Source organism: Letharia lupina, assembly GCF_014066315.1.
Source record: "Letharia lupina isolate WasteWater1 chromosome Unknown contig_4, whole genome shotgun sequence".
NCBI classification, from domain to species: Eukaryota; Fungi; Ascomycota; class Lecanoromycetes; order Lecanorales; family Parmeliaceae; genus Letharia; species Letharia lupina.
This window is the reverse complement of record NW_023502973.1, coordinates 144,509-167,615: the sequence shown is the minus strand read 5'-3', so window position 1 is coordinate 167,615 and position 23,107 is coordinate 144,509. Positions and strand designations below refer to the sequence as shown.

General features: G+C 51.7%; 7 protein-coding genes across 7 annotated transcripts; 6 read left to right on the top strand and 1 right to left on the bottom strand.

The window, feature by feature from the left end:
• Positions 1-1,089: 1,089 nt before the first annotated feature.
• HO133_007627 (uncharacterized protein) lies at positions 1,090-2,460 on the top strand (the record flags this gene model as incomplete). Its single annotated transcript, XM_037298497.1, has 2 exons — positions 1,090-1,105; positions 1,382-2,460. The coding sequence occupies 2 exons, from the start codon at positions 1,090-1,092 to the stop codon at positions 2,458-2,460; spliced, it is 1,095 nt and encodes a 364-aa protein (XP_037155833.1).
• A 2,791-nt stretch (positions 2,461-5,251) lies between these two features.
• On the top strand, positions 5,252-7,933 carry HO133_007626 (uncharacterized protein; the record flags this gene model as incomplete). Its single annotated transcript, XM_037298496.1, has 1 exon — positions 5,252-7,933. One exon carries the CDS (start codon positions 5,252-5,254, stop codon positions 7,931-7,933), a length of 2,682 nt encoding a protein of 893 aa, XP_037155832.1.
• Positions 7,934-10,454: 2,521 nt separating this feature from the next.
• HO133_007625 (uncharacterized protein) lies at positions 10,455-12,561 on the top strand (the record flags this gene model as incomplete). The annotated part of the gene is made up of 4 exons (XM_037298495.1): positions 10,455-10,501; positions 10,557-10,640; positions 10,723-11,154; positions 11,217-12,561. 4 exons carry the CDS (start codon positions 10,455-10,457, stop codon positions 12,559-12,561), a joined length of 1,908 nt encoding a protein of 635 aa, XP_037155831.1.
• Positions 12,562-13,478: 917 nt separating this feature from the next.
• HO133_007624 (uncharacterized protein) lies at positions 13,479-15,093 on the top strand (the record flags this gene model as incomplete). The annotated part of the gene is made up of 2 exons (XM_037298494.1): positions 13,479-14,702; positions 14,836-15,093. 2 exons carry the CDS (start codon positions 13,479-13,481, stop codon positions 15,091-15,093), a joined length of 1,482 nt encoding a protein of 493 aa, XP_037155830.1.
• Positions 15,094-15,366: 273 nt separating this feature from the next.
• On the bottom strand, positions 15,367-16,984 carry HO133_007623 (uncharacterized protein; the record flags this gene model as incomplete). Its single annotated transcript, XM_037298493.1, has 3 exons — positions 15,367-15,559; positions 15,642-16,459; positions 16,523-16,984. 3 exons carry the CDS (start codon positions 16,982-16,984, stop codon positions 15,367-15,369), a joined length of 1,473 nt encoding a protein of 490 aa, XP_037155829.1.
• Positions 16,985-17,386: 402 nt separating this feature from the next.
• On the top strand, positions 17,387-19,056 carry HO133_007622 (uncharacterized protein; the record flags this gene model as incomplete). The annotated part of the gene is made up of 2 exons (XM_037298492.1): positions 17,387-18,789; positions 18,849-19,056. The coding sequence occupies 2 exons, from the start codon at positions 17,387-17,389 to the stop codon at positions 19,054-19,056; spliced, it is 1,611 nt and encodes a 536-aa protein (XP_037155828.1).
• A 982-nt stretch (positions 19,057-20,038) lies between these two features.
• Positions 20,039-21,380, top strand: HO133_007621 (uncharacterized protein; the record flags this gene model as incomplete). The annotated part of the gene is made up of 3 exons (XM_037298491.1): positions 20,039-20,401; positions 20,621-20,719; positions 20,805-21,380. 3 exons carry the CDS (start codon positions 20,039-20,041, stop codon positions 21,378-21,380), a joined length of 1,038 nt encoding a protein of 345 aa, XP_037155827.1.
• Between the last annotated feature and the right edge of the window lie 1,727 nt (positions 21,381-23,107).

The window sequence follows — 23,107 nt, the reverse complement described above, 5'->3', positions numbered from 1 at the left end:
GCCATGGTAATAGAGAGCTTCTCAGACAATGAGTGAGAGTTTGCTCTGACTGATGGAACGAGTGTACTAAAGGGTTGCCGAGTGAAAGTGTCTTATTATAGAGGGCAGGTGGATTGCAAGGGGCAACCTGGTGAAGAAGAAGCTTGCCTCGGTGAGTAAAAGTACTTAGATATATCTGAAGGAGCAGCATGTCTCGTACACCTTACTCGAAGGAGATTATGGTTTCGGCTTACAACCCTCCCCAAGGTTCGGAATCCTCTCTTCGACGAGTTGATTGGATTTTAAGCGATTTGTATGTTCATCTATTTTTGGCTATTACTGTTGTAATGCTATACAATACTAGGCAGTCATGCACGGTGACCTCTTCTTCTTATTCTCGTAAGGTTGTCGGGACAGGTCGAAACGTAGGCCCGCAAGGGCCCGAAATGATGTTCTTCCCTACCTCTCCTTTCCCGAATGACACAACAAAGACTCATTCACTCCAATTCCCCGTACACCCATCCCAATCTAATTACCGCCCACCAATGGACTACCTACTCGAGCGGTCAGATCTACTCGCTAAGCAGCTCCCATCGCTTCACTTGAGACTTCCCAGTCAATCTTCCCGAGAACAACATCCGCGTCAATTGGTCGTCTGACGCGCGTATCATGACTTGACGTACTAGTACGATTGCTCGGATAATTCGCTCATGATGCCATCGCGGCGTCTACATAATAAGACTCGACATGGCTGCGCCCGGTGCAAAGCGAGAAGAGTGAAGGTACGTCGCTGTGTGTTTCATAGACTGCTCTCGTCTCTGTACTGTTGCATCTCCGCCTTTTGTTTGAATGTCTTTCAACTCACGGCAAGGGCTGGTAAGAGGATGGATCAAAAGTCATGGATTGAGGTACTCTTGGCACGCCACAGTTTTCGAGTCTCATTGTTTAACCGGCAATCAAATACTCGGAGAACACTGGCGATCTGAAGGGCTGGATATTTTATATTTTCACTTCGACTTTGGGCTTCATCCCTCACAAGGACTTTACTTTATGAAAAAGGATTACTACAATTTGAGCATTCGATAGCACGGAGAAGTCGTCGATATGAACATGTCAATGTTTGAGGGTTTGATGCCTCTTTGACTGTTCCCTTTTTGCATACTCCGCCTGTCCGCAAAGATGATGTTTTTGGAGTTTCTCTCTGTCCATGACTTTCGGTCCCTTCTCTTGCTAAAGCCAACTTATTTTTGATATGCGTTCGATCTTCGACTGATTGGTTTCGTCTAGTGCGACGAGAAGCTGCCCGCCTGTGGTAAATGTGTGCGCCTACATTTGCGATGTAGCTTTCTTGACTCAAATCCTGTTAACACGCCGTCTGAACGTGGCTCTATATCAGCCTCAGCTCCGAGCGACGGTGTAGTTTTTCCTCATCCTAATGAGTCAATGCTTACGTCCTCGCGCCCGTCACCGGGCCCGTCTTTGACCAGTGTCTGTGCTCCGTTTGGTGGAAACAATGGCCAGATTGCTCCGAAGCCCGTGTTTTTTCCCGGCCTCCTTGACCTGGAACTGTTGCATCACTATACGACTGGTACGTGCTTCTCTCTATCGAGTATACCATCGAAACAGCAGATCTGGCAAATCGCCGTTCCAAGAGAAGCCAAGTCCCACGGATTTCTGTTGCACGCTTTGCTTGCCATATCAGCGGTGAACCTCTGGTATGTTAATCCTACAAAGCGCCACCTGTACGAGAGAGCAGCGCTCAACCATTGGAATCTTGCCCTCGCAACGTCAATACCCGCTCTCAACGAGGTCACCCTATACAACTGTCACGCACTGTTTGCAATGTCCGGCATAGTTTCAGTGCTATCTTTCGTATCACCCCACAGTGGGAAATTTGGAATGCCCTCTGACCCGGTGAATGACATATTGAGTGTCTTTACACTCATACGTGGTGTGACGACCGTCGTTCAAAGCGCCCAAGAGTGGATCGCGCAGGGGAGTTTGGGAGCACTCATCGATTATAGTTGGAACCCTACGACATCCCCGCTCTCTGAAGACGCGAGTGTTGCTTTTGAAAAGCTGTTCGACACGAATGAGAAAGAGACGCTTGATCCAAGCATCAGAGACATTTACAGCTCAACGATTCAAGGCCTTAAAAAAACCTTTGAGATACACACAGTCGTAAGGGACGAACCCGGCCTCGTGTTCACTTGGCTGGTCGTGGTTCAAGCGTCGTATATCACCCAGCTAGAAAAGAAAAAGCCTATGGCGGTGACGATCCTCGCACACTACGCCGTCCTTCTTCATACCAGCAACGGGCAGTGGTGGTTAGAAGGTCGAGGCGCTCATCTGGTTGAATTCATACGTCAAATTCTTCCATCTGAATGGCTTCCGGCGATACTGTGGCCAAGAGAGGCTGTCACAACGGGCTGGAAGCGGAATGCAGAACTAGATCCCGCTGCATCTGGGCACGCGCGATAGATGTGATCGAGCGTGGAAGGTGTGACGTACAGAAAGCCGGGGAGTACATTCGAGGCTTTACAAGGTGATTGGTACGAGAGATTCAAGAGAGTCGGCACTTGATGACAAAGTCGCCACCACCGCGAATAAAATGACGGTTTGAGAAGTTATTATCCCAGAGTGCCTCAGTGGGTCTAGGTCTCTACCCGATGGGATTAGTCCCAGACATGTGCTATGAATTGAGGCATTGTGCTCACAGAAGCTGAACAACTGTCTTTGTCGTGACAACGACTTTCCTCCCTGCTCGGCTCTCTCTTTCACATCGACCATCAAGCCAAAGAATTTTCATCGCCGCTTTGTGTGTATCGTTGACACTTTGTCGTCTTCAACGTGCTTGCAACGTCTCCTTTGACAACCTCACCAACCATCTTTAGCCGCTCACAGAGGTACTCCCTCCCACTGACAACCAATCGCGCCAGACTGCACTCACAACCTCCACTACTACCACAATCACACTCGCAGCGACCATGCCCGCCTTCGACGACACATGGCTCTCGCCAAACACCAGCATCCCCCCAATCTCTACCGGAGCCGATCGCAATCACCTCGACAGCTCGACGACCCCTTCGCGAATCTGCCGCCTCTGCGGCGACGGCTTCCACACCGAGAACAACCTCTCACACACTCGGGCTCGATCCCCGTGCGACGACCTTTCCTGCACCAACTGCACGTGGCTGTGGCGCAACGGCGACGCCGCCTGTCACACATGCGTCGCGCGCTTCACTTGCCCGTCTCGGGCTCCGGCGTCGGGGTCGGCAGGGGTTGACGGTCTGCCGAGCTCAAGCTACCGCGTCCTGGTGCCGGATGAGGGTTATGAGGGCGACGATGAACGGGGTGTCGTTGCCAAGCTTGAAACCTTTCCATCTGCCAGCTCAAGATTGTCGATGAGGAAGAAAGAAAGATGGGCGCAACGGAATCGGGACTTCTTTTTCGTGGGCGACAAGCGACACCTCGCTATAACAGCGATCGCGACACCACGAGTGGGCAAAGCGAGGAAAAGGCCGCTGCGCCTACGCCGAAGTCGTGGGAGGGAGGCGTTGAGTCGGCGAGCGGAGAATACGTGGAAATGATGGCGTCTATGGGGATGTAGCAGGATAGGGCTTTCGGCAAAGCGGAGGCTCCAGGGATCCGAGAGACGCTGGGAGCGGAGCGATGCAGCAGTAGTACAATAGTGGGAGCACGGTGTCGAATGAAGCGGCAGATATGGTGCTTTGGGTCGCGAGTGGTTTTAATTGTCGGCGGGAGATCTGGGTCTGGTGAGGGCGTGGAGAGAGAGAGGGTGAGAGAGAGGGAGAGAGGGAGAGAGAGAGGGGGAGAGAGAGAGGGTGAGAGAGAGAGAGAGAGAGAGGAATTCTGTTCACTGGACCGGTTCGTGCGATTGAGATGAGCGTGGTTGATGTGAATCAATCTGACCACATCTCAATCCCGCATTCGCCATCTCTCCCCCCCCCTTATTTCTTTCTTCCACTCTCTTTTCATTTTCATCATCTATTTATTACCCTCTCAACACCGTACGCGCACCCCGTCCCAGCGCTCAGACTTTCTTCCTCTCCCTCTTCTTTTCCGAGTTGAATATATATCGCACGAGTATCTTTCGTTCGTTCGTTCGTTCGTTCGTCCGTTCGTTCGTATATACGTACATACATACGTTTTTATAAGCGTCCAAGCCGACCCATCGCGGCCGTTTGCCGCAAGCCCGGCGATTGAACATCCGCGCCTCTGCTTTGCCCTTGCGTCGCGAAGTCGGTCGAGGATCTAGTACAATACATACATACGGGATGCAAGGATCTTGATCCTGGTGTGGGAACAACTGCGTACGGTGTGATGTGGGTGCTGTAATCTCTGGATCTCGCGGTGCTTGGTAGATGGTTGGCTACTCACTTACGGCATGGGGCGTATGTATGTATGTATGCATGTATGTATGTAGACACTGAGGTGGGGCTTTGCGTCGTTATTACGGATCGGAATGGGGAAGTGGGGAAGAGTGGGGGGGGGTGCGGGGAAGGAGATGGGAATGGTTGGTTGTGTTGGTTGTGTGGTTGGGGTTTTTCTTCTTTCCTTTGTTCTTCCTTGCGACGCTTATGTACGGCGGTTGATGGAGACACGAGCCCGAGCGCCGTGGCGAAGAGTTGATGTGGGTAGATGTGTATCTATAGTGGGAGGAGTTGGTAGAACTCGTCCGCTTACTCCGTACTGTTGCCCTGCTGATTGGTCGCTTGGTAGGTTGGTGGGACGGTAGGCGGTAAGATGGTCGATGGGCATGCAACACTTGATATCGTGATCGGCTCACTTTGCGACGCGATGATGCACTCGTAGGTACGGAGAAGGGCTCCTGCAAGTCATATGAGATCGAGAAAGATCCGGGGAACTCGTACGTAATATCCAGTCCATCCGCCTAAGCGACGCTCTGCATGCTGTGCCAGAGACGCATCCAACGTACGGTGTGTCAGACGCTCGGTGGGCATTGCGGCTAATGCCAGTCTGGAGCCTCTATTGTGCATAATGCACTTGACGCTTGGACGTATGACGGGTTCCTGCAGGCCACGGCGATCCGAGCCTTCTTGGACGTTGTTTTAGGCGCTCTTGCGGAATGAATAATAGGAATAAAGTGGCCTCCTACCCTGTGATGACTGCTCTGTCGCGACCGACGATCTCTTTTTCTTGGACAGAAAGATCAAGTCCCTATTTTTTTTTGATTAACTTGGACGAGGATAGCAAGAGGCGAAAACGGTTGCGATTGTTTGTGGAAGACATGTCGCTTTTTCACAGTAGCAAAGATGGATCCAGCGATGGTGATGTTTCGCACATCTCAACAACCAGCCCGTGTGCCGGAGATGACTGCTGCAGGGAGCAACAAAGACAAGACGAGGGGACATGCCATACCGGCGTGATCGAGAAGCCGTTGGATCCACACCACGTTACCGGCCATGAATCAAATAGACCCATCCGCGCAGCTCACAGATCAGGGACACTGCGGAAATATGTGCTTGACGATGTCGAAGAAGGTTCAGCGTACACCGAGCACGTGATCCTCAAGTTCCAAGGATCCAACTGTCCAGGCTGCACAAGCAAGATTTCAAAAGCGTTCGAGTCATTGCCGGCGGTGCACAATCTGCAAATGAACACTATCCTTCTGCAGGCGGAATTCGACCTCGATCTCGCCAAGTCTTCGGTTCGCGATGTCATCGATTCCGTGAAAAGTGCAACCGGGCGTGCCTGCCAGAGGATCGGAGATGGATGGCAGGAGCTGGATGTTGTGGTATCGGGCATTTGCGGGGACTTTAGAGCAGATGCTATGCTGCCTGTTGGGGTCAAGGATGTGACGCAAGTGAATAGACATACCTTTTCTATAAAGTATGACGCAGACATTATAGGTGCCCGACAGCTTCTGAAGGCCTTGAACACAGATTTGGCTAGTCCGGTCAGCTTAGCTCTTCCAAAATCTCATGATGAGGTACCCACAGAAATTCGAGCGACAGCATTCACCACGGCCTTGTCCTGGATCTTCACCATCCCAATACTGGTCCTCGCATGGGCGCCGCTCCCAAAGCACATGATTGCATACGATGCAGTGTCCCTTGCATTAGCGACTGTCGTTCAGGTCGTCGTTGCCGGGCCCTTCTATCCGAGAGCTCTTCGAAGCTTGATCTTGAACCGAGTTGTCGATCTCGATTTGTTGGTCGTCTTGAGCACGTCTATTACGTATGGATTCTCCGTAGCGTCTTTCATATGCGAGGTAAAGGGCACTCGTCTTGTGTCCGGCATCTACTTCGAAACCAGCGCCCTGCTAATAACCTTCATAATGATGGGACGATTGATGAGTGACTTCGCTTGCCATAGAGCGTTCAGAATTGGCTCTATAAAATCATTGCAGACACGGTCCGCTCTTCTCGTCGATATCTCCAACTCCTTTCTTGACAAGGAATTGGATGTTGATGTCCGTCTGCTGCAACTTGGCGATACGTTCAGAGTAAAGCCTAGCTGTCCCGTTGCGACGGACGGTACAATTGTCTCTGGAGTATCCGAATTCGACGAATCCGTGCTGACTGGAGAGGCAAGTTTGGTGGAAAAAACAGCTGGTTCGTCCGTCATCGCAGGGTCCGTCAATCTTGGTGATGCTGTCCTGGTCCGGGTCACTCGACTACCGGGAAGCAATACAATTGACGAGATTGCGGGGATGGTTGAGGAGGTGACACATTCAAAGACCAAAGCTCAGCACACGGCCGATGAAGTTGCGAGGTGGATAGTGCCGGCCAGTGCGACGCTTGCCATGTTGACTCTAGTTGTTTGGTTCGCGGTAGGTATAACAATACAAGAAGAGTCAGCCGGTTCGGCCATCTTGAAGGCCATACCCTATGCCATCTCGGTACTTGTCGTGTGCTGTCCATGCGCCGTGGCCTTCGCTGTGCCCATGGTCCTCGTCATTGCGAGTGGGGTTGGAGCAAAGCATGGTGTGGTCTTCAGATCGGCGGAAGTGATGAGGGCGGCTAGAGGCGTGACCCATGTTGTATTTGATAAGACAGGCACTCTGACGCAAGGTTGCTTATCGGTAGTGAGCGATGAGTATTGCTCCGAGACTCAAAACTTGGGAGCTGCTATCGTGGTCGCTCTGACGAGCCAGTCAGATCATCCAGTATCGTTGGCGGTGTCCAAGCACCTCAAAGCCGCAGGCGTTGAGCCTGCTACTGTCACTCATGTCACACCAGTAGTCGGTAAAGGCATTGAAGGTACGTATAACGGACGTATTGTGCGCATTGGGAATGCTCGATGGCTGGGGGTAGAAGACCAATTGCCTGTACGGTCCCTTCTCTCCCAAAATCTCACAGTCTTGTGTGCTACTCAAGGAGATCGGCTTGTCGCCGTTTTCGGACTGGAAGCTACTCTCCGCGAGGAAGCGAGTACTGTCGTTGCTAGCTTGGTCGAGCGAGGCATAGCCGTGTCAATCATAAGCGGCGATGAGATTGGTGCAGTGCAAAAGGTGGCCCTCAAGCTGGGGATTTCTCATGAAGTTATCAGGGCTAAATGTACGCCCCGTAAGAAGCAGCAGTACGTCAAGGAGCTCATGCAAGCTGACAAGAACACCGTTCTTTTCTGTGGCGACGGAGTCAATGACGCGGCCGCTCTTTCTCAGGCCAGTGTTGGCGTGCATATGAAAAGTGGTCCCGGTACTGCGTGGATCGCAGGGGACGCTGTCCTCATCCGACCTTCTCTGTTGGGGATTCTCGTGCTTATAGACCTCTCCCGAGACTCTTGTCGCCAGATGGTCTTCAACTTCACTTGGGCCGCAGTCTATAATGTCGTTGCCATATTATTTGCTGCTGGCGCCTTTATCCATGTCCGTTTGTCTCCTCAGTATGCTGGGCTTGGAGAGGCTGTGAGTGTTTTACCCGTGATACTCGTCCCGCTACAGCTGCGATGGAGGAAATATCTGTAGTCTATGGCGTTCGATGGATCGCATACACGCCAATGGTGAAGCTGTAGTCTTCATCTACACGCTCTGGATGGAAAACGTAGCAAAAGCAATCAAATAAGGCAGGCAAAAGTACAGGATAGACGGATTGAAATCGGATAAGCCGTGCTAAAGCAACCTTGCCGCATAGCGAGTCGTTACCGCGAGGACTTCTGCACCACCGACGTGGACTGCGAAAGCATGGTTGGTTATGTAGGGGAAGAGGTGTTTCGAGATATCAGTCAGCCCCCGTGCTAAAGCTGAGGCTCTCAAAGAAATGCGTTGCCAGGGACGCGCATGTATCCTCGAAGAGCCTCGTGAATAATGAAAGGACAGGATCGATCAGGTGTTCGCTGGGTGGTCAGCCTACGCCCTACGCCCTTGAAGGCCCATCAAGTCACGTTCCGTATGTTCGTGTCTGGATCTTAGCCCGGGTTTAATTCGTGGCTAAAATTGATGCAAGCGAGGTTCCAGAAGGCGGCTAGAACCCCCAGATACGTGGATGGCGCCCTTTTAGGCTTACCGGGTGGGAATAACAGCACATGGTTGGGTCTCACGCATAGATATTGCCTGGTGTCGAATGATGGCTGCATGAAATAGTCCTATTGTGATCACCGTTACTGTATTATTACACCGTATCAGGTCGTCACAGCGAGTTGAAAGTACACGAGCGGTCGCTAGGTGGCCAGCGTGGCTAGAGTAATGTTTGCCGAGGAGGATACCTACTTCTTACTGGCGTCTGGCGCGTTCCGTTGCTGTTATTAAGGTCAGCACTGTCGCAATCAATCCTTAAATGAGATGGTGTTGGTAACTTGGTTGAAGTGAAGAAAGCCAGGTGTTAGGCACTGCGGTTTCATCGCATGGTGAAACCGCCACGCGAGTCAGAGTACGTGGAGTATTGCCGGAAAGTTTATCGTTAATGTCAAAAGCCTTTCCTGCCCAACGCCTTGTTCCACGCATCTTTGTACTGGGACTAGATGTGCATAGGATGATTGTACATTCATCAGCGCGATGATGTTTTCTTTTCTTCTCTCTCTTTTTCTCTATTTCCAGTCACCGGCTAAAGTCTCGAATGGTCAATGTAGAAGAGGTGAACTGGTGGCGGGTAGAAGCAAGGACCCCTAATTGTACTTTATTCCCTGCACGCTTCTGTACTTTACCCTTTTCTATCATTGACTTTACCCTTCCCCAGACTTTCTCCTCACATTTCACGCTCAGTCTCAGGGCCTCGACCTACAGTATGGGCACTTACCTTATTCTCGCTAGTCGTTAGGGGATTTTGGAGCCGCTCTTTGGCCCGTGCGCCAACCGCCAGCCACTTCTACCACTTTATCCAGTTGCCACTTGGTAGTTGGAATACGAGATTTGTTGTGTTGTGTTGTGTTGTTTCGCACGGAAACCGTTTTCGTTCAGACACATGACATTATGACAGAACATGTGAGACAGTGGTCGCTTGCGGTCAACGTTCAAGTAAGGACGACAATGCTACAGTAGCTAAGGTAGTCATGTGCTTCGGATACGCCGAGGTTGAGAGATGCGGAGAAGGCTGAGAAACAGTGACGGCTAAGGTACTCGGCTGGGCAAGGCTAGGCTATACAAGTGGATCTGATAAAATCACATGATTGTTCACGCCTTTCAAAGGAGATCCACTCAAACAATGCTCCGTGCCACATGGCTCGTGAACAGTGTTCGCTGGGACCCAATAAAACTGTGGGGACTGGAGAAGAGAGCTGGAGTGAAGTCTCACAACTTCCCCTCTTTTACCGGATCTGTTCGTTCCAGCCGTCGATTGAGTGAGACTGCATGTAGGAATATCGGCAGCATGCAGGTCGCACCCCTCTTGCCTTTCCCAGTGAAGATCCACTTGCGAGCTGCGTCCTGCATCTCTTGGCATGCAGGCAGACGGGCCAGGAGAATACCTACCTTCAGGCGTCTTGCTTGACGGTGCGTACGAGTTTATTTTGCAACGGTGCAATTCTCTCAACGGGCGTTGACAACGTGTTCGAGACAGGCAAAAATAAACTCTGACTTCCCCAGAAAAAAGGGTTCAAAAAGACCTTCGTCGGCGAATTTGCCGGCACAATCGCCAACAGTTGCTCTAACCAATTGTCGACAAGCTTATGCAACCACCCTTTAATAATCCTGGGCGAAAGGTGCCTAATGCTTGCAAGATCAGCATTAGCCTTTGACCCTGTCACTCCTTCTGCGCGATTAGAACATTGGGTGTGGTGAATTGCAAGGTTGTCTTGTAAAATGGCTATGGCGATAATGGGCTCAAGCATTCCAGAAGTCACCCGGCGTAACGACCCGTTTGCATACATATCTAACTCAGCCCCCGGCCTTTCCCCGTCGTTTTCTTTCTTCACTCCAGTCCATCGGCACTAAGGTCATCTCCATCTTCCTTCCTTCCTCCCTTCCTCTTCCTTCCTTCCTCCCTTCCTCTTCCTTCCTCACATCTTTGTGTCGTCTCTGAAGTCAATCGTACCGGCTTGATCGTCATTACACCATGGCGGAGTACAACGAGAAGGGCGACTTGGCGCACCTCGACCAAAGGTAAATTCACCCAATGATCCCAGGATGAGGCTATCAAACGCTGACTTGATAGTAGCCCTGATCAATATGAAGAAAAAAATGTCGGTGGACACGGCTCTCGTCAACACTCCGTGAGCTTGAATCGCAACGTTACTGCTAGGTTAGTTTCCTTCCCCGCTTTCAAAACAACCCACCCCCCACCTCCTCCCCAATTGAACTCAGCCTGATCTTCAACCACACAGAATTCAGAACCCTCTGGCTGGCATTCCTCGAGATACTCTTTTCTACAATGTCGAGCAATTTGCCCAAGAGGCGGGCATGCAAGACATGATCCCTCTCTTGAAGAAAGGTGCTTTAGTGGCACAGGATCCCCCCGCTTTCGAGCAAATTTCCGAGCTGGACGAAGTCGAACGCGACGCCCTTCGCAACGAAGTCCTGCACAAATGGCGCCAACCGGGCGCGCTTTACTTTACCGTCATCCTTTGCTCTATTGGTGCCGCTGTACAGGGTTGGGATCAGACTGGTTCGAACGGGGCCAACCTGTCGTGGCCCGTCGACTTCAATGTTCCCAATACCGTCCCCGCGACTGGCGCTGTATCTGGTGTCGATTACGCTACTAATTCCTGGATTGTCGGTGTTGTAAATTCTGGTCCCTACATTGGCTCTGCTTTCATGTAAGCATACAATCTACAGGCGTGGTGGAGTGATGTTTTCACAAGCTGATTTGGAATTCTAGCGGCTGCTGGGCCTCTGACCCTCTCAATGCCTTCTTCGGTCGTCGTGGAACCATCTTCTTCGCTGCCATCTTCTGCTTCCTTTCCGTGATCGGCTCCGCTTTCACGCAAACATGGCCTCAACTCTTCGTCACTCGTCTCCTCCTCGGTGTCGGTATGGGTGCCAAGGCTTCGACAGTCCCAATCTACGCTGCGGAGAACTGTCCAGCTGCGATTCGAGGTGGATTGGTCATGAGTTGGCAAATGTGGACCGCTTTCGGTATCTTCCTCGGTTTCTGCGCCAATTTGGCCGTCTACAACGTCGGGGCCATCGCATGGCGTCTACAGTTGGGATCTGCCATGCTTCCCGCACTTCCTCTACTCGTCGGTGTATACTTCTGCCCAGAATCACCTCGATGGTACATCAAGAAGGGCCGCTACTCCAACGCTTTCCGATCGCTCTGCCGTCTCCGAAACACTCCTCTCCAGGCGGCTCGTGATCTTTACTACATCCACGCTCAAATTCAAGAGGAGGCTGATATCATCGGCAAGAGCAACTACATCACCCGCTTCATCGAACTCTTCACAATTCCCCGTGTCAGACGTGCAACTGGCGCATCCTTCACCGTCATGTTGGCTCAACAGATGTGCGGTATCAACATTATCGCTTTCTACTCGTCGACTGTCTTCGTTAACGCTGGTGCCGACAACCTGACTGCCCTACTCGCCTCCTTCGGATTCGGTCTCGTCAACTTCGTCTTTGCTTGGCCCGCTGTCTGGACCATTGATACCTGGGGTCGCCGCGCTCTCCTTCTTTTCACCTTCCCCAACATGGCGTGGACTTTGCTTGCGGCCGGACTGTGCTTCATCATCCCAGAACAAGAACGAGCCCATCTTGGCCTCATCGCCTTCTTCATCTTCCTCTTCGCCGCCTTCTACTCCCCAGGTGAAGGTCCCGTGCCATTCACATACTCCGCTGAGGTCTTTCCACTCTCTCACCGTGAAGTCGGCATGTCCTGGGCTGTCGCTACTTGCCTCTTCTGGGCCGCCGTTCTCTCCATCTCATTCCCACGTATCCTCCAGGTGTTCCACCCCGTCGGTGCTTTCGCCTTCTACGCCGGCCTCAATCTTACCGCTTTGGTCCTTATCTTCCTATTCGTGCCAGAGACGAAGCAGCGCACGCTTGAAGAATTAGATTACGTCTTCGCCGTGCCCACTCGGGTCCACGCCAAGTACCAGCTCACCAAAGCTTTGCCATGGTGGTTCAAGCGTTACATTCTCATGAAGAAGGGCGCCAGACTAGAGCCTCTGTACCACTTTGACGGTGCCGTTGCTGCTGACCAGAAGATTGCTATTGCGGCGCACTAGATATCTATTTGACATTGACGCGGATTAACTTCTCATGAGCGTATCACCACCGGGGCCGTGCACTCGTGTGATTCTTGTGATACCTCGGGTTGAGATGAGCAGAGGTCTCTCGAGGTCTCTCGATCATGCATAGATTCGATGTATTTATCTGCAGCATCCACCGGTTGTATCAAATCAATCAGTAAACCTGCTTAGCCTCACTTTGTTGCCCAGCTTGCAGTGACAATCTTGATCATGACTAAAAAATGCGTTTGGGAAGTTTCTGTAGTTCTAGTCTTATATGTCGCTATGACTGACATTTGCACCCCCCCAAGGATTGCAGCGTCTTTGAAATGCGACCCTTGCTTCTGGTGGATAGCTAATGATTTGAGCGGAATAGGAGGCTGCTCGTAGGATTCTGTAGACGTAATCGGCTGGCTGGGCCTGTCTAAACTACATGTAGGTAGATAGAGTAAATCCAACCCCACCTGAAGATAAGTAACATCATTCAATTGCGCAAACCACGGCCAGTCTACCAGTGATGATGCCTTCAAACCTCCAATCATAGTCAATTGTCAATTCCAAGACCCAAAGAAGTCTGCCCTAGTGTTGAGATCTCCCGCTACCAGAGCCACGCACGAAAATGTCTACAATATCGGCATCATCAATCCTCACCAGATCAGATGTCCTCTCACGCAGACTGCAACATAATTGCACTGCGCTGCTAAGGACCATCAGCGCAGTTCAGGATACTTCCACTCCAGGTGAATTAAATCTCTCATTTTTAATCCTCCGGCACCGGCGCCCGCCGATTCGAGGGGCGTGTGGTTGAAAAAGAAATATGTATTTCCTTTATATGACGAACCTACTAACGAAAAGCAATGATAATAGTCCAATCTGCCACGTCTCCACGATTGCAACGACCTTCCCACCGCACCATGTCTACCTCTACCCCCCTCCGCAGTCTCAACATCAACAACATCAATCCCCATGTACGCGAAGCCCAATACGCCGTCCGTGGCGAACTCGCTACGCGAGCAGAATCATACAGAGCCAAACTAAAGAAAGGACACCCTCCTACTCCCCCCGATGAATCCCTTCCCTTCGACACAGTCATCTCAGCCAATATTGGCAACCCGCAACAACTCGACCAGAAACCAATCACATTCTTCCGCCAAGTGCTGAGCGTTCTCGAATACCCACCCCTCCTAGAGAATGAGGATGTATTGATAAATAGTCTGGGCTACAAGCAAGATGTCATTGACCGCGCGCGCTGGCTTCTGAGTGAGGTCAACAGCGTTGGCGCTTATAGCCAGAGCCAAGGCGTGCCGGGGATTCGCAACAGCGTTGCTACATACATTGAGCGAAGAGATGGATACCCTTCGGATCCAGGCAACGTCTTCTTAAGTGCCGGTGCCTCGTCGGGCGTGAACACCCTCATGAACGTCATCTGCGCGAAACCGGAAACCGGCATTCTAGTACCCATACCGCAATATCCTCTTTACACCGCCACGCTCGCCGTGCTGAACGCCCGCTGCGTGCCGTACTACCTCGACGAGAGCAGAGCGTGGGGTACAGACCTTTCTGCTATCAAATCCGCATACCAAAAGGCGAAGGAGGAAGGCACAGATGTTCGTGCTATCGTCGTGATCAACCCGGGCAACCCAACCGGCGCCAGTCTATCCCCTGAAGACGTCCGTAGCGTGATAGAGTTCGCGGCAGAAGAGAAGCTGGTGGTGCTGGCGGACGAGGTATACCAAACCAACATCTTCATCGGCAAATTCACCTCTTTCAAAAAGGGGCTCCGTGACCTACAGAAGGAACAACCGAAGAGGTTCGACAATGTGGAGCTCGCATCCTTGAACAGCATATCGAAAGGCATGGTGGGCGAATGTGGGCACCGGGGCGGCTATTTCGAGCTCGTCGGTTTCGACAACGAGGTCCAGGCGCAGATTTACAAATTCGTCTCCATCATGCTGTGCGCGCCCGTCGTGGGCCAGTGCCTCGTGGAGATGCAGGTGAACCCGCCAAGGGAGGGCGATCCGAGCTATCCGCTGTACAAGCAAGAGTGGGACGGCATCGCCCAAGGGCTGCAGAAGCGCGCGACGGCCCTCTTCGAGGCGTTCAAGGACATGGAGGGCGTCGTCTGTCAGGAACCCCAGGTCCGTTCCCTTCCCATCCATCCATCCATCCATCATCCTCAACTCCCCCCCCCATCCCTTTCCCCCTTGTCCGCCGCCGAGAACCCCCCCCCCTTTCCAAACTTTACTAACACCGCCCCTCCGCGGGACCCAGGGCTCCATGTACCTCTACCCGACCATCACCCTCCCCCCCCGCGCCCTCGCCCAGGCCGAGCGCGACCGCCGCGCCCCGGACGCCTTCTACTGCTTCCGCCTCCTCGACGCCACGGGCGTCTGCGTCGTCCCCGGGTCCGGCTTCGGGCAAAGGGAGGGCACGTTGCATTTCCGGACCACGTTTTTGGCGCCGGGGACGGAGTGGGTGGGCAGGATCCGAAGGTTCCATGAGGGGTTTATGGAGGAGTTTCGGGGGTGAGGGGGTGGGGGTGGGGAGAGGTGGGGAGGTGGTGGGGGCTGGGTGTGTGGGATTGGGTAGATGGGGTAGATGGATGATGGGGTTGGGAAATGCGGCTCTGTCGTTGAAGATATTGTTTCAAATCACAATTCATTTTGAAATCTCATCGACTGGTGGATCCTCTTGATGGCTTCATTCTGTTGTCGATCAAGCCAGCAGAAGCGCTGTCTATGCTACAAATACAACCACATCTCCTTTCTATCATCTCCTCCCTTGCTGGCTGCCTCCTGCTCATCATCCCCTCTCGCTTCCCCTCAATCTCACGGCCTGTCCGTATTTCTGCAGCTTCGTAATCAGCCCGTCTCCCTGCTTGACCACGTCCGCGTATTGCTTGTTCTTGTCGTCTGGCCTGTTGGTCTCTATGATCTTGTTGACGCGGTCGATGGTGCAGGGTATGCGGTCTGCCGCGATGAACTTTGCTAGGTCTCTGTGAACGATGGGATTAGCTCCAAGTCACGAAAGGAGAAGAAGGGGCGGGTTGGATCATAGGGAAGGAGAGGCTAGCATACCGATCGAGGAAATCAACGGAAACACCAAAGTCATGAGCCATACTGCCTAGGCCTACGACTCTATAGCTCTGCAGTAGCTGCTGGTATCCTCGCAGCCGCATCTCTCGTACGAACCATCCCTTGTGCTCGTATAGATAGCGATCTTGACTGAGGAAGTTCTCTTCGACGGCTGCGAGGGCGAGAAAGAAGGACTGGTAGTTGCCATCGTATAGACTTCGCTTCAGACCTGCTAACGGCGTGAAATCGACCGGCGCTTCGGCTTCTTGTGGCGCTGTCGATGAACCTAGAGCTGTCAGATTGACGGCGGTGGAGGCTTGCTTCGGTGTAGCGGATGATGCGTCTTTCATTTCTTCATCGCCTGCGCCGGGGCCAGCTGCTGCTGCGCCAGAGAGAGCCGAGAGTTTCTCTTCGCCATCGCCGAGGATAGCACGGATTTCTGGAGCATCAACGACCTTGGTCTTGAAGTCCACGCGCTTTAGCGATACCGAGCCTGCGAGGACGGAGTAGACGACCAGTGAGGAGTAGGAGCAGAGTTCGTAGCTTGTAAAGGTGGACAGGGAGTCGAGAAGCAGAGGGGCGGCAAGGGTATATGAGCGTGTGGTGAGTAAGTGTAAGCCTTGATATGCCTTCAGCCGATTTCGACGATCCCAGTCGCCGCCGCTTTCGACAAGGCTTTTCGCTCTGTCAACGTTCTTCTTTACCCCTAGTCTGTCACCGAAAAAGATGCCAATGCGGATAATGGCAAGGACGAGGTCGATTTTTGTGCCGAGGATGCCAGTTTTCTCGAAGACGGCTTCGTATGAGGCGAGGGCTTTTTCCTTTGAAGACAAGTATTGTCAGCATCTGGGTTAGAAGCACAGCCGAGCACCTCAAGAACTCACCTTATCACCCACTCTGGCCCAGAACTCCGCTCTCTTTCCCTTTGCCGCTTGGACCTCTGTTTCACCCGCTTTCTCCTCAGCATCTTCCTCCTCTTTCTGGAAAGTTTCTAGCTCCTCCTCGTTCTCGGCCTTGAGCTTCTCGTAGAGCGCATCATCCCACGGGAAGTTGAAAGTTCCGCTGCTCCTTCGCCGTGCCACCATACTTGCGGCTCCATTTGGTTTCCGCGAAGCAGGTACGGCGGTCTTTCGTGCAGTTCCTTCGCCTGAGGCGTTCAGGATACCGTCCGCTGGATGTGCGAGGTACCGGTATAGGGGCGCCATTTTGTGCTCGGAGATAGCATTTTGAAGCTTTTGGAGTGAGGTCTGCCGTAATGATTGTGTCGACGAGGGGTTGGTGAGGGTGAAGATGTCTTGGGCGAGGGAGAGGTTGGGATATTTGGCGTATTGAGGGTCGGAACCCATGGTGGCTGCTTGTGATGGAGTATGTCGGATTGGAAATGGTGCTCGAAATCTGCCGGAGGACCTAAGGCGTTTCGATAGAGGAAAGTATGAAGTGGATGTCCAGATGTAATGGTCATGTTGATGATGCTGGTGAGCAAAATGATGGAGCTTAGACGCGCGGAAGCAGCTGCCTTTTTAGCGCGCCTTCACTATTCGGAATTCGCGATCACCCAAAGCAATTCTCCTATGCTATAATCAAATTGAGAGGAGAGAACTTTGGTAAAGATTCACGCTCTGTCTCTGTTGGCAATCTATGGTCTCGACCAAATCTCAATTGGTACTACCGAATTTCTCACATTACCCTGGACCCTCTTGCCTTTGCTACCCTCAATCCTCTCACACTGCAATCGGCCTGTGCTAGACATGTCTTCACAAGGTACGAAACGTCCTAGAGAAGAGGACCACCCGCCCGAAGCTTCACGCCCTCGCAAGCGTCCTGGAGGAGCTGCTCGTATTTCAAAAGCAGACTCAGAAGCCGTTCTACAGAGACAGCAGCAACGAGCAGAAGAAGACAGGCACGCGGCTGCTACTAGGGGAGTCGAAGAAGTCGTGAGGCAGCATTACAATGCCGTACCTCAGCGGGGGAGGGAATGGCGGAAGACGGACAGCCGAATCAAGGGACTACGAAGCTTCAATAACTGGATCAAGAGCACTATCATACACAAATTCTCGCCGTGTGAGTCTGGGAGAGAACCTTTGCCGTTACGAGTATTGGATATTGGTTGTGGCAAAGGTGGTGATCTTGGCAAATGGCAACAAGCGCCGCAACCAGTCGAGCTCTATGTGGGGGTTGATCCGGCAGAAGTGTCGATTGATCAGGCAAAAGAGCGGTTTTTACAAATGCGATCAGGTGGAGGCAGGGCCAGCAGAGGCGGCAGAGGAGGTCGAGGAGGCTACCAAGGAGGGAGACCACAAAGGACATTCGATGCCGAATTCTTTGCAGAAGATGCCTTTACCTACTCTCTGGGAGACATACCAATTATACGCGAAGTTGGATTTGGGCCTGGCTCTCGCTGGGGTCCTGGTGGCGGCTTCGACGTCGTTTCAATGATGTTCTGCATGCATTACGCCTTTGAAAACGAAGCAAAAGCCAAAGGAATGTTGGCAAATGTGGCTGGTAGCCTTAAAAAGGGGGGAAGATTCCTCGGAGTCGCACCAAACTCGGATGCCATACGCTTAGGGGTAGAGACCTTTTACGAGCGTCAAGCTAAAGCTGCTGCTAGCAATTTGAATGGGAAGCCCAGAGGCACGGTGGATGGCAAAAGCAACGCTGCACTCAGCTCAACGGCGTCTCGAGTTCCAGCAAGTGCTAGTCAAGAAACACAAGCTCCATCATGGAAACGTAAAGCCGTTGATGAGGTGGACGGTGAACCAACTGCGAAGAAGGTCGAGCGGTCTGATGAATCGAACTCCAGGACGGAAATTGCAGCTGCTATCAACGTCCTCACCGAGCCGCCATCGGATCCACCATTCAATGGCGAGAATTTCGAGCCGGAGCATAAGAAGTTAAACGACCAAAAAATTGACGCCGCTGCTGATAAGAAAGACAGTCGCACCGGATCTGATCCAGAGTCCAATGTACCCGAGGGTGATCAGCAACCACTTGTCGCGGAGTGGGGCAATAGCATATATCGAGTCCGTTTTCCTGGCAATACGCCCACCGATGGTATCTTCCGACCCCCGTATGGATGGAAGTATAGCTATTTCCTGGAGGAGGCGGTGGAAGAGGTCCCAGAATACGTAGTTCCCTGGGAGGCCTTCCGAGCGTACGAAAACACCTTCCCAAGATGATATAGTCTCGTACTGACTTGAATTCGGCTACTAGTATAGCAGAAGACTACAACCTTGAACTGCAATACCGAAAGCCTTTCACCGAAGTCTGGAACGAGGAAAAAGACTCTCCGGTCTTTGGACCTTTGAGCGAACGTATGGGTGTGAGGGGCAGGGATGCGGGACCGCTGCTAGTCAGTGATGAGGAAATGGAGGCTGCAAGTATGCATTCTGGTCATCGCGTATGGGGATCGTTGTACTGACCACATGCACAGGCTTTTATCATGCATTTTGCTTCTACAAAATCTGAAAGCAGCAAGGTTCCGCAGCTTCGATAATCCGGATTCCTACCTGAATTGCATGAGTTATGAGCCACGTTACAAAGCAAGTAGACCTAGTTTTCTTCTCCGAAGTCTGCATCGAACCTCCGGATAAGACCCAATGGCGACGATCTTTTGGCTCGGCAAATTCCTGGAGAAATGAACAAGATCTGTATCCCACCGTTGATATGTCATACTGAGACGCTGGAGGCCCCTAGCCCTTTTGCACCCTTGCCACTCGATCAAAGGGTGCTGCAGTAGCATTTGAGGATGCTTATGAATCGAACTTGCCTTGTGGTCGCTACAAAACCGAGGGAAACAGAGCCTGTTGGTCTTAAGACCTCCGGCAGGTCTTTATTCAACCTTGCCAGAACTGCGATTCTGGACTTTGAAACTCCTTACTCTTCGAGAACCATACCGCTGGGCTCAGTCGAGGGTCCCGAGCGAGTAACATTATCTGGATCTCATTCCAGCTCCTCGCTGACGATACCGAAACATAAGCTAGTGCTTTGACTTGATTTCTCGAATCATTTCTCTGGTGTTCATGACATAAAATCGCTCAGGCAACCTTCAGTATCCTTCTCGTTTCAGAAGAGTCGGCGCCTATTAAGGCCCCCCTCAAAAGGGTATCGGCAATTAGCCGGAAGGATGCATGCATGCTAAACCCCCGGCCGAGAATGACAGTGTACCAATATTGCATGAAGTTAGTTGCCATTGGTCCAAAATTAGGCTTTACAACCCGGTTCAACCGCCTTGACATAATGTCATTTAACATCAAGGAGACCTATTCAACATCGACGTACTCGAAACGAGGAAGTTCTACTTCAGCTTAATCAGATGCCCAATCTCAGTATACGAGAAGCATTTCTGAGCACCAAGCAACAGCGCTCTTTCATTGTACCACGTCAACATACCCACTTCAACAATGACACCAATGGAAACCCTCCACAGCGCCTTCACTGACGAAAAGGGGTCTCGCGGAACTCGGCCTCTCATGAGCTACGGCTTACCTTTCCCCGAAGCCTGCAGCAGGCACGTCGCCTCGACCTGCAGGAAATCAAAAGTCTACATCGTCTGCTCCAGCTCCGTGGCGAAGAACACTTCCAATCTCGAAGACCTGCAACATGCTCTGGGCAACAAAGTAGTAGGCGTCAGGATTGGCTTCAAACCGCACACCTTCATGAGCGAAGTGCTGGAGGTTATTGAGGATGCCAGGATAGAGCATGCCGATTTGATAATTACCCTCGGTGAGGGAAGCTTGATTGATGCCGCGAAGGTGGTAGCTCTCGTAAGTCTTACACCATCCATGGTTTTAGCCTAGATACATTCAGGGTTAGCTAAATGGGGAAAACGCAGGCCCTAAGCAACGACGTCCGCACCGAAGACGACCTAATGGCACTCCCCCATCTCTCCAACCGCACAGCCAAAGCGCATCCGTACGTGACATGTTCTAAAGTTCCAAAATCCCTCATGGACAAGCAATACTAAAACCTCGAACTCCATCCAGCCCAAGTGCCCTATCATCTCCATCCCCAGCACGCTCTCCGGTGGCGAATTCTCAGACTACGCCGGCGTACCCGGCGACAGCGACGGCCTGAAGTTCAGTGTTCTCCTCCCCAACTATCGGCCCTGCTCTCATTATTTTAGACTCCAACCTCGCTGTGACGACTCCATTGAATGTATGGATTCAGACTGGTGTCCACGCCATCGATCACTGTGTCGAATCGTTCTGCAATCTGAAGCGTGTCGTTGGATTCGATGAGGCTTGTGTTAAGGGATTGCAACGTCTCATCCCTGCTCTCTTGCTCTGCAAAGCCGATCCGTCAAATGCTAAAGCGCGACAAGATTGTCAACTCGGCATCCCGGACGCCATGATGCCTTTACACAAAGGCGTCGTCCCCGGTGCCAGTCACGGAATTGGGCACCAGCTCGGACCTCGGGGTGTTGGACACGGGGCAACGAGTTGTATCCTGCTACCGGCTGTGTGTAAATGGAACGCTAAGCAGAAGGCTAACGTCGAAAGGCAGAAGTCGATGGAGAAGATTTTGTGGGACATTGATGCTGAGAGAGAGGTTTTTGAGGCAAGGGAACTCAAGAAGGAAGAGGCAGACTTGGGAGACCTGATAGATGCGATTGTGAGGGAGTTGGGTATGCCGTGGAGCGAGGGTCTGGCGGTCAATGCTCTGGATGATAATTGCACGCAGGCTAATCCGGCAAGGATCTACAAGCAAGAGCAGGTGCTGGAGATTCTGGAGATGTGTGCTTGAGATAGGGGTTCAAGTGAACAGGGTTGATGGAGAGGTAGTAGCTTGCAAGTGTATATGTACTCCGACAGCAATTTCATGCAAACCATTCTGCATGTCAGATTAAGCAATAGAATCGGTAGACTTTGTGGGAACATTCTATTGCTGACTAGACACAAGATTAAGTCCAAGATGCATACAACAACACTTGGACCCAATAGTCTAAAGCCCGGACTTTTGCACGTCAATCGAGGCCTATCTGGTATTCCTTTTCTTGCTCCCTGCCGGCTGGAGAATGTACCTTGGAGGTGCCATATTCCGTGTTCGCAATTCCGCCTTAAGGGCGAGCGTGAGAAGTAACGACACTATATCTCGCGTTCAAATACAGTGTCGTCCAGCTGGCAGATCAAACTTTCGGCATTCAACAAAGTGGACGATGAGGGGACTAAGGTACCGAGGAGATGTGAAAGTCGACGGTCCGCCGCTTCAAGCGGACATGACACATGATGAAAAGCAAATGCTCACGTTTCTGAAGCTAGAAGCTGACCGCCAAATGGCCTCGCTAGATCCGCACGAGGGATCAGAAAATCGGCAACACTATACAATCGCGTGGTCAACGCTTCACGCCCACCAGGCGGCACTACCTAATGCCAGCAGTTTTCTTCGGGGAAGCTCGCTCTCATCGATATTCATGTCCCTAAACGGTGCATCTTCATCTGATGGTAGGACGAGAGGAGCATGCAGTGTTCCGCCGATCGATAGCCTGTTTGGAGAAGCGTGTTCCAAAACATCCAAGGCTTGTGTTTGAGCAGTGATCTACATCCTAGAGTTGTATATCAGGATCTGTGTGCGAAGATTGGAAAAACCGCTCTCGATTTCTTCTGGCGGGCCAATTTGCTTGCCTTTGTGGCTTGGGGCGCTGTGTGTGATTTGAGGTGAGAGGAGCGATCGAGGTCATAATACAAATTCGGTTGCGCGTCTTTGTTCTCTATATTATATTTGCGGGAGTCTCAGGTGACAGCATATCGATCGATCCCCTCATGACAATACTTAGCTTCGGGTTCAAAATCACACACAGCGAGATGCTATTCTTGGAACCCCTCAGGGGTTTGGAATTCAGGGCTACCAAGTCTCCAACTTGTCCTCGCAGAGACATAGGCGAGATCGAGACTCAATCAGGACGACGCCACAAGAGGCAGTTAAGCGACGAAGAAGTCAAGCTTTCAGACAAGCTATTGTAGCCAAAATTGAACAGACACCTTGATTCATACAAACGAAGTCGGAAAAGTTCAAGAGAGGCGCGAAATGTCCTCAGCTTGTCAAGATCGATGGAATATGCGTCCGAGTATCTCTACCGCGAGATCTCAGCCAGCCACCTAGGGTCTAAGAATCATCTAGATGCAGGCGTTTCCAAGTCGGCGAAAGGTGTTCGCGAAAGAAATACTAAACTTCAGATTTAACAATACTCTGAAAATTTGTTATACGAAGTGCCTGATAAAGCGATGCTACGACCATTTGGTTATCGATCTTACGTAGCTAAGGCGAAGTCTACTGGGAATGGTGCTGTCAGGGGCGGTGTTTACTAGTATGGCAAAGGGATAAACTGCACTTGTCCACACAGGTGTTTAGAAGAACGATATAATACTAGAAGAAATAGGTCGGCATCAAAGACTCAGAGTCAATCATTTCCAGGCTTGGAAGCCTCATTAGTGTTTTCTTCTCCATACACAGTAATCATACATACCAACATC